The 16,533-nt window shown below is 34.4% G+C and overlaps 1 protein-coding gene and 1 long non-coding RNA gene across 6 annotated transcripts in view; one reads left to right on the top strand and one right to left on the bottom strand.

The window, feature by feature from the left end:
• Positions 1–10,135, top strand: part of LOC136033066 (uncharacterized) — a 55,144-nt gene extending 45,009 nt beyond the window's left edge. The window contains exon 2 of the long non-coding RNA XR_010618846.1: positions 8,938–10,135. This is a non-coding gene — a long non-coding RNA (uncharacterized LOC136033066). The remainder of the gene's footprint in view (positions 1–8,937) is intronic.
• The window catches only part of LOC136033064 (shematrin-like protein 3), a 49,509-nt gene extending 38,887 nt beyond the window's left edge, over positions 1–10,622 (bottom strand). For 2 of the 5 annotated variants that reach the window (XM_065713659.1, XM_065713663.1), the window contains exons 1-5: positions 10,470–10,622; positions 9,627–9,716; positions 8,619–8,708; positions 7,299–7,388; positions 5,915–5,962 (exon numbers count right to left, since the gene is read on the bottom strand). In XM_065713659.1, coding sequence (XP_065569731.1) covers positions 5,915–5,962; positions 7,299–7,388; positions 8,619–8,708; positions 9,627–9,716; positions 10,470–10,524 — 373 coding nt within the window. In that variant the 5' untranslated portion in view covers positions 10,525–10,622. The remainder of the gene's footprint in view (positions 1–5,914; positions 5,963–7,298; positions 7,389–8,618; positions 8,709–9,626; positions 9,717–10,469) is intronic. The other 3 variants (XM_065713661.1, XM_065713662.1, XM_065713660.1) reach the window with 2 other exon arrangements.
• Positions 10,623–16,533: the final 5,911 nt, after the last annotated feature.

The following is a 16,533-nucleotide window of genomic DNA, read 5'->3' as shown; positions in this document are numbered from 1 at the left end:
TCATGAATGGGAATGACTTTGCTTTTTTTGTGCATATAACGGTAAATAAATTTATTTCTAATTTTTTCTGGACATATGGTACAAGCTAGTTAAGAATAGTTGAGACTCGTTTAGTACTGACCGATAAGGCCTTATGAAAAAAGCTCTTGCTTAAGAAATTTATGGCCATTTCTGACGATGAACAGTAGGCAAAGACCATCTCTTGTTCCTAACCAAAATTATAGCCACCGGAATTTGCTTTAGTTGAAGCAACTTTCAAGCAGATTCCAAAGATGTAGAAAAAATTATTTAGTTAAAAAAATTTTTTAACAATTTCTAGCTTAAGAAAATTTAGTTTTTGGAGGGGTTGAGGTTGTCTCTGAAGAGAAATTATATCTGGATGGAAAATGTGTCTACAGACACAACGCATAAGAGAACCCTCTGGGGGAACTTTCAACCCTCTGTGCGCATTACTATTGCTTGGGTATTTGCTTGAGAATGAAAGTCAAGGACAATTTTTTACTACCCCTTCACCTGCCCTCATACCATTTAAAGGGGATTTATCATTGAACAGGTAGTAAAATACTGTGGGATGGCACAACCCAACGGAAATCCACAATTCTAGCGCAATCTACAAGCAGGTACAACTAAATGCTTTTAAGAAATGTTCTGTTTTTTGTCCATTTTCTGCTTAAAAAAAGCCCCAAGCAGAGCTAATATAGCATTGAATAGAAAATTGGGAAGGCCTATGGGTTCAAAATGACAGGAACTATTGGTTAATATCTTTTTGTTTTGAAAACAAAGGTATGCAAGTCGACATATTTCGTAGTTACACATACGCTAAGTATGCACAAAGTCTACCACAAATTTTGACGCATATGGTCAGCATTTTTCTTTGGGGGGGGGGGGTCCTCTAAGCTTAAGCAAGCTAATTCTTTCAGTCCAAATAATAATGAGCGGCCTTCAGAGAAATGTATCGACAATTAATATCCTTGCATCTGATAAAATATACTTCAACAAAGTAAATAAGAAATAAAATATACTTCAACAAAGTGAGTGAAGAAAATAAGAAAATCTCCCTTTAGGGAGTAGAACTATTACTTCAAGCATACTCTCATGATTTCAAGCCTCCATCCTCCTCCTAACAAAAAAGAACTAGAAAAATTTCGGAGGGTGATTGTTCCGGATCCCTGTCCAGAGAATCCTTGGTCAAGCAAAGCTGTTTTAAGCAAATATAGTTATGTCTCAGCAAATCCTGCGCAATTATCCACCAGTATTTTGACATCTTTTTCAAATTTGGACCCAAGCTTGACGACAACATAAAAAAAAAAACAGGAGAGCCAATCCAAACAGTTTTTAGTAACGAGCCGTAAGTAAAAAAACGACTCAGAGTAACCGAAACTCTAAAAAAGGGCTTTGATAGCAATACACATGGGAATAGGCTTTTACCCCATCCCTGAAAATACTCCCTTGAAAATACTTTCCGCGAAAAATACCCATTCCCACGAAAATACCTCCTAGACAATGAGCTACCACTGAAAATACCCTCTGTGTAAAATACTCATAGAAAATAACTCCCTCCGGGGAAAATACAACCCCAGAAAATACCCCCGCAGCAGGTTGATCTCCAATAACTTTCGCCTTATAAAATAAGGACGAGAACTCTCAATTTCTGATCGAATAAGCCTCCGCCAAAGTTATTACGACCATGAGGGGAAGGTGGGAATGAGGAAAGGGCAGTCCCACCTCTATACGGAATAAATTCTGGTCATTTTGGGGTTAAATATTACTCTTTATTTCATAATAACAGGACAGACCAGAAATATTACTGAAAATCTAGAGGGATGAAATATCAGTTTTCCCTCTTTTAATGTGCATTTTAAAGCCTTTTTGTATCCCCCCTTCCCACATACAAATAACCCCTCAAACAAAAGTCTTGGACACTACCCTGGGGATGAAAACAAAATAAGTTTTACTGGGATATTCGAAACAAAATCGCTTTCTTACTTTCATAAATAAGAAATTATCAGAACTTTAAGGAATAAAAGTCAATTAAACTGACAATCCACGGTCATTTGTTTTTTTGTAAAGCGCAAATTGTGTTCTGGTCTTGAGAAGGCACGGGGTTTATCAGCCGTACCCCTGTTAATTTTTGCTCGTTTTGAGTTTAACTCGGCTATTTATTGTAATTTCTGTTCGTTTTGAGTGTCATTTATTTATTCATAGTGATTTGTGATAGTTTTACACTTGGAAGATTATTTGACTTTATTTTCTGCTCATTCTTGGCTTAATGGAACTCTTTACTTTTCTTTGAAAAACCTGTTTTGTGAAAAAAAGGTTTTAAAATTAATCTATCAAAAAGCCGACCAGAGGAGACAGCCACAAGGTGTATGACCTATGTTGATTAATGAAGAAGGATATTTAAGAGAAATCCAAGAGAGGGTCGTCAAGAGATTTATAACAAAAGCTACGATTTTCAGTTTGCGGCTGGCGCACACAATTTATTATATTATTTCTTTTCTAAATTAAAATACTAACGCTTAAGTAGGTAAGGCTATGTATAGAGAAAGTTTCAGGAATGAACTCAGCTCCAAAATTACGCAATGAGAAGGGGCCTCCATTCCGACATCTTTCCTTTTCTGAGGCTTAGAAAACTGCATAGAAGATATTTTTTTACCTTTCTTAACTTGGAAAAAATTATTTTTTTCATTAATTTCGGTTGAAGTCTACTTCAAATTAGACTCCAAATGTTAAAATAGAGTTAATCAAAGGTCAGTGCACGGGTAAGGGGGGGGAGGTAGGCGCGTTAAAAATAAAAATATACCCATCTAGAATTTTACCGTGTATTCACCCATTTCCCCTTGTGTATTTGGAGATATGTGTAAATGTCCAATTTCTGATTCTGCTTCCATCTGCGTTAGAAGTCCTTCAGTCTGCTTCGAGGAACTTCCGCTATTTTGGAAAATAGTTGTGCTATGAGGTTGAAACTTCCAAGAAAGAAACTAAAAACCTAAATTGTGCCCCGGGAAGGTTTTTTCTAGCTCCTATTTCTGAGGCTTAAAAAAATGCATAGAAGACAGGTTGATACACGTCTTAACTTTAGAAAATGTTACGTCTTTCCTCAATTTTGGTTGGAGTCTACCCTCTGACTCCTGCTTCCAAGCGTAAAATATTCCTTCAATTCCAGTGAACCTTACTGCATCAAGGCTTGGATAGTGAGGCAATAAAATACACTTTTTTACAAGTTAATAGAAATAAATGTCAATATCCTAATTGGTTTACTTGATAGATACGGACATACTTAGTACACCAAAATTTTTCATCTCGAATTTGTCTTCTAGTCATTTTTTGGTGTTTTTTTTCTGAAAGGAAAAGCAGATTTTTTAGCCTTCGGTGGCAACCCTGATGCTTTATTATTTGGTAACAATAGTAAGCTAGTTCCACATAGTAAAACCAACGAAGGGATGTATGCTCTTGTAATTAATTTTGGTATCATCAAGCCAGATCGTCTGTGATATAGCAAATGACAGCAGATCATATCTTCATGGGATAGTTTTGCTTTTTGAAAAGGATAACCCCCCCTCCCTAATGAAATTTCTGGATGAACCGTCATGAAGCGAGGGATAAGCACCGCCTATAGGGACTGTACAATCCAATACCTTATATTTGCTCTTTTAATCCTTTCAATCCTTTTCTCTAGTAAACCTGCTTCTCCTTTTCCATGTCAATGAAATGGGCGCTGAGATTATACAAAAGTAGTAAAACATAGTAGCATAGACGTATGAGTGTTTATTATCAATAAATAGCGCAAAGTATAACATTAAATAAGTACTAAAAACAAAGCAGTGTTGCAGGTTTCCATGGAATATATTTATCCGTAATATGGCCTATATCCACCATATCCACCATACCTATAAGGACGGTAGCCACCATATCCGCCATAGCCACTATAACCGCCTGGTCTGTATCCTAGAAAAAGGAGAATTATTATAAATACAGACTAAATTATAGAATATAATATTCATTTAATTTAAATAAATGAAGATTTAACTAGATCAATGGAGGCTGACTGATCGTATTTCAAACAGTAAGTAAAGTAAGTAAGACGGCACTAGACCCTTAAGGTCCAAATTGGCGATGCTGAACTCTGTTTCATGGACCTTCAGCCAGGAAGGGGTCACATACCCTTCCTACTTACCTTCCCCGGATTTCTCCAGGTACCCATTTAGAGCCACTGGCCCCCGTCCCAAACTAAATAACTGGTTACAACTCGGATTGAATCCGTGCCACTTGGACAAAGAATTTCCACGCTAGCGCGCCAACCACTCAGCCAGGACGGCTTTACAAGAAATGTGGTTCATCCCTGCTTTCTAGGGTTATAATGAAAGAAAGGTTGAGATGGCTAGGGCAGGTTTTGCGGATGAAGGATGACAGATTGCCGAATATTGTCCTTTTTGCCCAACCATCTACGGCTGGACAGAAAGCAGATCGCCCTCGTCTGCGGTGGGAGGATGTTATAAAGAAAGATTTAAAAGAAAGGGGAACTTCCTGGGATGGTGTAAAGAGAGAGACTTTGAATAGATTGGGATGGAGGAGGAGCGTGTGTAGCTAAGTTGGCTTCAGTAAACTAGGTGATGTGGTGATTCTTTAGTAGTAGTAGTAGTTGTAATTTAAATAACTTGCTGTTCTATGTTGTGGGCTCCAAGAAGTGTTAAACACTAAACAATTCACTTAATAAGTAACGAGGGTTATGCTTGGTATTTTTATCCTTGGGCACCCAATCTCCAACTCTACTTTTCTGCAATCATCCGAATCTCCCTATCTGTTTCTTTCAAGTACGGTTTCCCCATCTAGTTTAATCAAAGAAAGCGTACGGGTAACAACAATAGCTATAATACCAATACGGAGATAAAAGCTATGGTAAAGGAAAAACAATCCATGAACTATCCAAAAACATCACCCGAAATACATCATAGAACGGCGCGGTCTATGACCAAAGACCATGAATGACCTCTTTAAATCAAAATTTAAATACCCCCTTGGTTTTTCAGGCTGTTTTTGTTTTGGGTATTAGTCACCCGTAGCATGTAGTTTTCAGAGACTTTGTAACTAACTGATTCTTTAAACAAGTGTCGTAATCAATTAACGAAGAGAAAATAATAGCAGGAAAAAAGATATCTAAATATATCTAGGAGCTCGGGTGAATTTTTGAAACAAAAGAGAAATGAAATTAATTTTAGAAAAGGGGCTTTTATCTGTTTGGTCACTTAAAAAGTGCACTAGAACTTTTAATTTCCGTTGGAATGAGCCCTTTCACGACATTCTAGGACCACTGAGTCACCCCTGGGAAAAAAACATACAAAAAACATTTCTTGCTTACATTTCTTGTTTAGGTGTTAAGATAAAAAAAAGTAACAGGATTATAGTAAACATTGTGATATTCCCTCTGAGGAATTTGGGGAGTGACTCTACTTCCTGTTTATTTAAAGTTTGCAGTTCGCTTGTTACTATTCATAAAAAGCTTCAGGTTTTTAATTTAAATAAAACAAGCTGTAGATTAAAAGAGCATATCGTAAGATATACAGTGCTTTGTGAGTTTTTGAGCCTATGCCCCTTACCATTAAGCAAACTCGGATTTTTTTGGAAGGACTGTCATTTCTTTCCATAGATTTTAGCCTTTTTGCATTAAAGTAATTCCTACCCTGTGTCTTAAGATACATATCTTTGTGTTGCATTGTTGAAGATTGTGTCTTTGTTCATCTGTGGAAAAAAAATATAAAGTAAACACTGAACTGTTAAAGTGAGCTATTCGTATCAAAATAACACCATAATTAAGGTATAATTGTATTCTATAAAATGAAAAAAATCTTAACAAATTAAAATAAAAAGGAGACACGTTTATTTTATCCTCTATATCCACCATAGCTGCCATAGCCTCCGTAGCCTCCATATGGACGACGATAGCCACCATAACCTCCATAGCCTAAAATAGAAACAACTCCATTATTGATAGTGAAACGTACCTCACTTATTACATTTTAGAATCGCTCTTTTCTACTATACATAGAGTTATTTCAAGGAAAGGGGCTACATCTGGGGTTAGCACAAAATAAAGATATATCATCGAAAATAAAATGGTTTCGACATTGCAGAAAATCGTTTAAATGAGTATTTTGCTTATTAACGAGAAAATATATTTTTTTGCAATTTATTTTTCTTTTAAATGAATTAGTTTTATTAAAGGTTTTTCTTAAACAAGCTGATATCTATTCATAAATAATTAGGAAGAAAAGTAGTATAGATGGCAACAAAGGGTACGTGTCTGCAATGCTGCCCGTCGCCTATAAGGAGGGGGAAGACACTTGTTCTATTTAAACACGTGTTTAGAATTAATAAAGCAAATGGTAAATAGTGCTATAAGATCACTCAAAAAAATTTAAGAGATTTCACTCAACTCCAAATGAAACTATGAAGTAAAACCGTAGGAACAGACAATTTTTTTTTCAACATTTTTTGAAGTGCTTAGGAATCATTTGAACTTTAATTTCAGATATTTAAGAGAACCCCTTAGAAACGTTTGTTGCGAGAATTGAATTTGCGACAGAACAGAGGTTTCTAAAATTGACCTTGGCCTTGAATCAGTCTAATAGATTATACCGAATTTCAGATTCAATTGATCATGCGATCGAATTTTACATTCATTGTATTTATTATTCTAGAAAACGTCAGATTACATTTTTATCCGTTACTAAGACATTGCAATGATTCAAGACTACTGAATTCTCAAATAAGTAAAAGGCTCTTTACTCATTACATGATTGTTTCCATGAAGCACTTAACTAAATGCTCAATGGAAAAGTTACTTTTAGAGATTGTTTGGTTTCTGTCTTCACTAGCAAACAGAATATTGTGACCAGAACCCTGCTCATAGCAAAACCCAACAATTAGGAATTTAAAATTTTCATTTTTCAAACAAACTCTTTTTCCCAGCAACTGAAACGTCAGTTTGATGCCCTATATGTCAGCAGTGGATCTGGAGGATCTATTTCGTTTTTTTTTAAAGCAAACTCGAGGAAAGTTGATTTCTCAAATAGTTTCTGAGCTTTATCATTATTTGTTTGCCTACAGGGGGTTTTATCTTTAGAAACTGGCCAAATATGTAACCACAATTTCCCCTTTATTACTATGTATAATGTATGTATGTTGTGTATGTTTATGTAATGTATGTATGTATGTTTAATTACTTTTATTACTTTATGTATAATGATCAGGAGTTGGTCTTTTTGCTAAATTAAATAAGCCTTTGGCTTAAAACTTACTTCTATAACGGGCTGCTGCATCTTCATCTCCTTCAACAGGGGCGTTTTCTAGGGGAGTGCCATTTTCAATGGGAATATCTTGAGATTCAGCTGAAAATGAAACAATAATTTGAATTCAGTATATCATTTTTTTATTTACAAAATATGAATAATCTGAAGTGCAATGAAATGATAAAATTACTAAATTTACAGTTCTATTTGAACGAAAAATCGAGCTTAAGACTTAATGTTCAGCATATTTGTTTGGTGTCAAACGAAACAAAACTTTGTATATATAAAAGTAATATACAACTTTTTTTTGTTTGCTTGTTTAACAATTCATTTATAACATAATTACACAATACAGTTTGACCCCCTAAAATTAAGTCTGAACTTTCAGTTGATTTGCCTAAGCGTTCAAATTGACCTCTTATTGACCTCCTAGAAATAATACGCATCAAATTTTATTCTCATATCTCATTTAGTTTCAAAATCAAACAGTTTGTAATGACAACTTGTTGGAAAGGAGCGACCCAACCCAATAGTAGCCAAAACTCTAAGAAAAAGAAACTTTGATAAATGTTGTAACATCAATAGAATTGGGATTTTGTGATAATTCCCAATATACAAAATTATTTGAGTTTATTGTGATCTATCAAATGCTACAAGCCCTAGAAAATTTGTCTGGCTTTTTAAAAAGACGAAACTCTAAAAAGGAAATTTCGATAATTATAGTAAATTAATCAAAAGAATTGGGATTTTATGATAATTTCCAAAATACAGAATTCCTTGAGTTTATTGTGACCTATCAAATGCTGCAACCCTTTGATATTTTGTCTGACTTTCAAAAAAGGGGAAAAATTCCTAAAGGTTATAAACTTTTGATGGAAATAATACTGTCAAGTATCAGAAAACCCGACTATAATGTTCTCACACTCTTATTGAGAAGAAAGGGGAGTTTTGTTGCTCTTTACCCGGAAGAAAGATCACGGACACGTACACGTGTCCGTTACGAAAATGTAAATATCAATGGGTGTTTCCGTGTTTTTTATTCCAACAGTGCAATAACACCCAACATCAAAGATTACGGAAATTGCTTTTTTTTGGGGGGGGGGATAATTTTATCATACCGTAATTAAGTCTCGGGGAAGGATAGTTCTTAGATTCGTAAGCTATTTCAGTGTTTTGGGTTAGGATTTGATTCTGTTAACCTATCACTATTATTGCGTATGTTTTTTTGTGGTAGTCTATGCATAATAAAACGAGCCTTCTGCATTCTATAATTCTTAGGGGGAGAGCATAAGTAAATAAAAGACTATAAGTTTTATCCAAATTTGTTACCGTTCCGCCTCTTTCTGCCATATCCGTATCTTCCTCCGTAGCCTCCATATGGGCGACGATAACCACCGTAGCCTCCATAGCCTCCATAGCCTGAAAAAGAAGCAACTCCATTATTGATACTGAAACCCATCTCACTTATTACGTTTTAGACTTCTCCTCACAGCTTTACATTGAGTTCTCTTAAGGAGAGGGGCTACATTAGGTTTATCGACATTAAAGGAAATCACTTAAATTATTATTTTGCATATTAAAGTGACAAAATGTCTATTTTACTGGCTAATTAGCCAAAACTATTTTGAAACTGTTTTTTCTTTTACAGGAATGAGCTTATTGTCGTTTTACAAGATAAAACATTCGCAAACAATTAGGCAGAAAAGTAGCAATTGGCAAATAGAAAAACAAAGTACCTCTCCCAAAAGAGGCCCGATGACCGTTAAGGAAGAGAGAAAAAACCTGTGTTATTCAAACATAAATTTAGACAAAGAAGGAAAATAATAATTAGAACTTTAAGATCACTCCAGAAAACTAAACAAGCAAAAATTAATCCATTCACCTAAATTCCACGCTACAAAATCTAAATTTTGGCTTAATATTTTAGTCATTCTATCATCATACTTCATCATAATGTTATTATCTATGGAAAACAGGATCCTTTCGTCGAAAGTTTGAACTTCAGTCTTAGCACACTTTTCAGTTACACCTAAATATTCCTCGAAAACACAACTTCACAAGATTCTTAGTTTTATGTGTCACCAGCTTCCAGAATTTTGTAACCAGAGTTTTAGGGAATACTAACAATTGAGAATTTCAGTTTATTTTTAAGGCAAATTCTGTGAAAGTCGTATTTTTAAAATGTTTCTAAGCTTTATCATTATTTTTTTTCCTTACTGGGGTTTTTGTCTTCAGAAACTAGTCAAATATCTAACTACAATATTCCAAATGCTATCATGACTAATGATGAGAAGATGGTATTTCATTAAAACAATTATGCCTTGGCTTAAGACTTACCTCTATAGCGCGCTGCAGCATCTTCGTCTCCTTCAATAGGGGCATTTTCTAAGGGAGTGCCATCTTCAATGGGAGTATCTTGAGCTTTAGCTGAAAACAAAATGATAAGTTCAGTTCAGAAGGACTTCAAATTTTCCATTAACAAAATAAATATATACCCAGTCCAATAAATGACGAAATTTCAAAAATATTTTGTGTTGTTAAGACCAAAAATTGAAGAAAATAATTAAATGAACAGCAGGTTGATTAGTGTATGGGTGAAAAGAAATAAAAACTTAATAGCTGAAAATAGTAACTTCTAATTTTGTGTAGTTTGTTTAGAAATATCTTTTAAAGCCACACCTCATAAAATTTAGTTTAAACTTGTATTTCTTCTGTCTACGAATAAAAGAATTCGGCCTCTTATTCAACTTCTTGTAATAGTGTATATCAATTGCTATCTCATTAAACCAACATTTTACATTTTATTTGGTGTTACTACAAATTAAAGAAGAGCTTCATTTATATTAGACACCTTTTATATTTACTGTTTCTCGTTTCTATATAGTCATTTTTTTTATGTATACTACCTTTATACAGCTGTGTTGAAATCATTCTCATTTTTTCCATCACGAAACAAAAACTGTAAGTAAAATTTGAATATAATTTGAAAAATTCAGAAAAATATGGTATAACATTATACCATATAATATAATATAATATAATATAATATAATATAATTATATAATATATATATATAATATAATATAAGAAGCTGCTTCTTAGCAGCTTCAAAATAACTGCTGTTTCTTCAATTTTCTTTTAGTGTAATTTTAAATAGATTGTTATCTACTTATCTCTTACCAAAGGTGGCAGCAATCAATGCGAAAAGAACAAAAAGAAATACGGCTTTCATCATTTTTAGTCTTTGCTATGTTTGCAGCTTAGACAATTGCTGGAAACTGTTGATTTCATTGGGGTTTCGGTGTCTTTTATATCAACTGAGTAATAACACCTAACATCATAGATTATAGTAATTACTTTTGTTTTTTGTTGCGTAATTTTATCATACCGCAGTTAAGTCTTGCGAAACGATAGTTCGTGGAACCACATACTTTTTCAACATTTTGGGTTTTTTTATAAGGGGTTTAATCCTGTTAATGTATCATTATTATTGCGTTTCAGTTTGTTTTTGTTTTATTTTGCTTTTTGTATAATTAAATTGGGCTTTCAGACTTTCTAATTTGGAAAAAAAAATTAAAAACTATAATTCGTTTCCACGCTTGTTTTCTTTTTAAAATATCTGTTTTTTCTACGTCACCGTTAATTTGGTTTCTGTTCAACTGAAACTTTACTTAACTGAACCCTGTGCAAGTAAACCCGTTTGGCTTAACCCTTGCGCAACACACCCCTCCTTCCCAGATTGAAACCCATCTGGGTTTCATAATACAAGATAAGGGAAACGAGCACGGAGAGGGAAAAAATAACAAAAAAGAAATACAGAAAAATGCAAATAGTTACATCAAACCTTCTTTAAAAATATTTACAATCAATTGGACATATTACTATTGTAACTTATATATATATATATATATATATATATATATATATATATATATATATATATATATATATATATATATATATATACAGAACAATAAGCAGAAAAATTATCCCAAATGACTTTTCCTTAATCTTTTGAAGACCTTGATGGAGTGGCGATCTCTGATATTCTTCGCCAGGGAGTTACTACATTCTTATATAGGGCTAAAATCTGACCTCGCGGTTGGAGTTCTAACAACCAATAAAACTTCAGGGTTACAAGCTCCATGAAGATATACATTAACTCGGGGCTGTAACAATTTCGAAAAACAAGAGGGAAGTTGACCATCAGATATTTATGAATAAAAATAGCACATGATTGGAAATACTGTGGAAGGAGCCTAAGGAGAGAATGACGGGCCTTTAAATTAAGAAGAGAAAGTGGTTTTAATATGGGAAAGTACTCATCCAAACAATAGAACAGTAACTTATGTACGGCTGTATGACAGAATTATAAGGAATCTTAAAAAATAAAAGCGGGAAAAACATACCTTAGTTTATGTATCGTACCTAAGTTTCTTGACAATTTGAATCGGACAAGGTTAATACGGTTCTTAAATGAAAGATTCTCATCGACAAGGACTCCTGGAAACCTAGCAAACCTTTTTGTGATCTATAAATAATAACTTTCGAACTTGGAATAATATTCAAACCAGGAAATTGCAAGTCAATTCTGAAAAAAAAATGAGACTTGAAAATGTTTAGAGCGAGATAATTTGCTTCGAACCACCCATAAGCTCTGTCCATCCGTATTTGAGGCCTTATTACCAAATTATTTTGATTCTGCTCGGCACAAACAATCGTACTATCATCAGCAAATGTAAATAAAGCAAGATTTTGTTCAATACATATCGAATTAGGATACTGCGACTCATCTGGGTGAAATATATGGCAACAAATGAACCTTGGAGGATCTCTTAAAGCCCAACATATGTCACTGACACATACAATGTAAAGCAAACTGTGGAATTCCAAAGTCTACTCCGGCCTTAATGTCAAACCCTAGATCAAAAGAAATACCGGCCATGAAGATAAAATTGCAACCATTCTAATGCTTCTCCCCGAACACCAAAATACGAAAATTTTGCAAGAAGAATATGTTAAAAGCTTTTCTCACATCCAAAAAAAATTGCCACTGGCATTTTCTTCAAGTCTAAAGCATTATCCAAAAAAATTGAGAAAGCCAATAGAGGCCTGTTCAGTAGAATGCTTTGGCCGAAACCCATACTTGTGCTCATGAAAAAATTTCTTCGCTCTACAAAAATCTACCAAACGAGAAAAGAACGGTTTTTCAAAAATCTTTAAAAATTTAGAAAGAAGGGAAATAAGCCAGTAGTTTGTACGATCACTCTTGCCATCACCTTTGTAGATGACGATTATACGCACGGACAGCAGTGCCTGAGAGGAAACTTCACGTCCAAATGACCTAATAATTAATTTTGTTATCAGAGTCACTATCGCTGGGAGAATAGACTTGATTACTTGAGTGGGTACTAAATCAGGTCTTGAAGAAGATAATCCCTTTAAATTAGAAACTATCCGAGAAACCTCTATTTCAGTTACTTGTTCAAGCACAAGAGTCTATGGCAAAAAGGACCCAAATATCTAGTAAATCACTTTTAGATCTTGATTCAGATACAGAGTTAAATTTAAAAAAAAGTTTTTCTAACGGAAAGTAAGGAGCGACATTAAAACTTAAAACGAAGAGAAATTTCTTCGTATATGAAAGCAGCTGCTTCCTCAACAACGCCCCGCTCTTTACGTTAAAGTTTGACTCTTTCTCTTAAATCTACTTTTTAAAACAGTAAAAATCTTTAGCGTAAAGAGTGGGGCGTTGATGAGGAATCTAGGTCCACTGGGTCGATACGATCACCATGAGAAAAAAAAGATAAACACGCATCCTTGATCTGCCTTCTGGCAAAAAATACAAAATTCCACATTTCTTTAGATAGGAACCTCTACAATAGAGTTCTCTCACACGCTGAATCTGATGGTGTCATTTTAGTTAAAATTCTATAACTTTTAGGGGGGTCCCCTATTTTCTAAAATAAGGTAAATTTTCCCAGGCTCGTAACTTTTGATAGGTAATGCTGATTTTAATGCTGATTTTAAATATATAAGTTTCATCAAGAACGGTTATACCAATCAGAAGTTACGAGCCTGAGAAAAGTTGCCTCATTTTAGAAAATAGGGGGAAACACCCCTACAGGTCATACAATTTTAAAGAAAATCACACCATCAAATTCAGCACACCAGAGAACCTTATTGTAGAAGTTTAAAGCTCCTATCTTACAAAAATGTGGAATTTCGTATTTTTTGCCGGAAGACAGATCACGGATGCTTGTTTATTTGTTTTTTTTTTCAGGGGTGATCTCATCGACTGAGTTGTCTTAGAATGTTGCAAGAGGGCTCATTCTAACAGAAATTAAAAGTTATAGTGCCCCTTTTAAGAAACCAAAAAAATTAGAGGGATCCTAGGCCCCTCCCACGCTCTTTTTTCTCAAAAGTCACCAGATCAAAATTCTGAGATAGACATTTTATTCACCACAGTCGAAAAACCTAATAACTATGTCTTTAGGGACGACTTACTCCCCCGGAGTCCCCGTGGGAGGGGCTGCACGTTACAAACTTTGACCTGTGTTTACATATAATAATGGTTACCGGGAAGTGTACAGACGTTCTCAGGGGGATTTTGTTGGTTTAGGGGGGAGAGTTGAGGGGGGAGAGTTATGTGGGAGGATATCACCATGGAGAAAATGCTCATGGGGGAAGAGAATTTCAATCAAGGGGGCGCAGAATTTTCTAGGATTATTTGAAAAAACAATGAAAAAATAAATATGGAAAGTTTTTTCTACTGAAAGTAAGGAGCAGAATTAAAACTTAAAACGAACAAAAATTATTATGTATATGAGGGGTTTACCTCCTCGTTATATTTCATTCTTTACGCTAAAGTATTTTCAGTAATTTCAACTATTTATTCTACGGTCTTTGGGATTCAGATGTCATTCTTAAGGAACTGGGACAAAATTTAAGCTTTAGTGTAAAGAGCGAGGTATCGACGAGGGTTGAACCCCCTCATATACGCAATAAAAACATGAATATAGAAGTTTGTTACGTAAGTTCATTCGTGAGTTACGTATATTTCTTACCAATGAAATCGTTTGTAAAAAATTAAAAGTTCTAGTTGCTTTTTTACGAAATCAAAAAATTGGAGGGCAATTAGGCTTCCTCCCTCGCTCCTTTTTTCTCAAAATTTTCCTAAAATTTTCAAAATTGCAATTAATTAATATGCAAATTTCGTTTTAATTATTTACGTGCGGAGAGCCAAGATCAAAACATGCATTAATTCAAAAACGTCCAGAAATTAAATAAAGAACAAGTTTTTTTAAATGAAAGTAAGGAGCAACATTAAAACTTAAAACGAACAGAAATTACTCCGTATGTGAAAGGGGTTTTTTCTCCTCAACGCCCCGCTCTTTACGCTAAAGTTTCTTATTGTTTTAAAAATACAGTTAAGACAAAGAGTCAAACTCAAAGACAAAAACCGTAGAATAAATAGTTGAAATTACTAAAAATACTTTAGCGTAAAGAATGAGATATAACGAGGAGGCAAACCCATCATATGCGTAATAATTTGTGTTCGTTTTAAGTTTTAATTCTGCTCCTTACTTTCAGTAGAAAAAACTTTCCTTATTTATTTTTTCATTGTTTTTTCAAATAATCCTAGAAAATCCTGCTCCCCCTTCATTGAAATTTTCTTCCCCCATGAGAATTTTCTCCATGGAGATATCCTCCCACGTAACTCCCCCCTTGTTTTTTTATTTAATTTATCAAAAAGCCGACCTGAGGAGACAGCCACAAGGTGTATGACCTATGTTAATTAATGAGGAAGGAAAGTTAAGAGAAATCCAAGAGAGGGTGGTCAAAAGATTTATAACAAAAGGTAAGATTTTCAGTTTGCGGCTGGCTCTCACAATTTATTATATTATTTCTTTTCTAAACTAAAATACTAACGCTTAAAAAGGTAAGGCTATGTATAGAGAAAGTTTCAGAAATGAACTCAGCTCCAAAATTACGCAACGGGAAGGGGCCTCCATTTCAACTTCTTTCCTATTCTACGGCTTAGATAACTGCATAGAAGACATTTTTTACCTGTCTTAACTTGGAAAAAATCATACTTTTCATTAATTTCGGTTGGATCTACTTTCCTTTAACCCCAAGTTTCTAAAACACAATACATATGACCCGAGATAGAAAAAAGCTATTTGGGTTTTATTTTCAAAGTTAAACGCGTTTTTCTGAATTGTATGCTGCAGATACGTTTCTGAATGTTTCACTCTTATGAACAAAGTGTGTCAAAGTTAATCAAAGGTCAGTGCACGGGTAGGGGTGGAGGTAGATACATTCAAAGCAAAATTACCCCCATCTAGAATTTTACCCTGTATTCACCCGTTTCTCCTTGTGTATTTGGAGACATGTGTAAATGTATAATTTCTGATTCTGCTTCTATCTGCGTTAGAATTCCTTCAGTCTGCTTCGAGGAACTTATTTTGGAAAATAGTTGTGTTATGAGGTTGAAACTTCCAAGAAAGAAACTAAAAACCTAAATTATGCCCCGGGAAGGTTTTTTCTAGCTCCTATTTAACTTTAACTTTAGAAAAAGTTACGTCTTTCCCCAATTTTGGTTGGAGTCTACCCTCAGACTCCTGCTTCCAAGCGTAAAATATTCATTCAATTCCAGTGAACCTTACTACATTGAGGCTTAGATAGTGTGAGGCAATAAAGTACACTTTTTTACCAGTTGCTAAAATAAATGTCAACATCCTGATTGGTTTACTTGATAGATACGGATATATTCAATATGCCAAAGCTTTTAATCTCGAATTTGTCTTCTTGTCATTTTTCGGTGTTTCTTTTCTGAAAGGAAAAGCGGATTTTTTAGCCTTCGGTGGCAACCCTGATGCTGTATTATTTGGTAACAATAGAAAGCTAGTTTCACATAGTAAAACCAACGAAGGGATATATGCTCTTGTAATTAATTTTGGTATCATCAAGCCAGATCATTTGGGATATAGCAAATGACAGCAGATCATATCTTCAAGGAATAGTTTTGTTTTTGAAAAGGATAACCCCCCCCCCTAATGAAATTTCTGTCTGAACAGTCATGAAGCAAGGGATAAGCGCCACCTATAGAGACTGTACAATCCAATACCGTTCTTTTCCTCTTTTAATCCTTTCAATCCTTTTCTCTTTTAAGCCTGCTTTCCCCTTTTCCATGTCGATGAAATGGGCGCTGAGATTATACAAAAGTAGTAAGAAATAGTAG

Source organism: Artemia franciscana, chromosome 11 (assembly GCF_032884065.1).
Source record: "Artemia franciscana chromosome 11, ASM3288406v1, whole genome shotgun sequence".
In the NCBI taxonomy this organism is placed as follows: domain Eukaryota; kingdom Metazoa; phylum Arthropoda; class Branchiopoda; order Anostraca; family Artemiidae; genus Artemia; species Artemia franciscana.
This window is presented reverse-complemented; position numbering and strand designations above follow the sequence as displayed.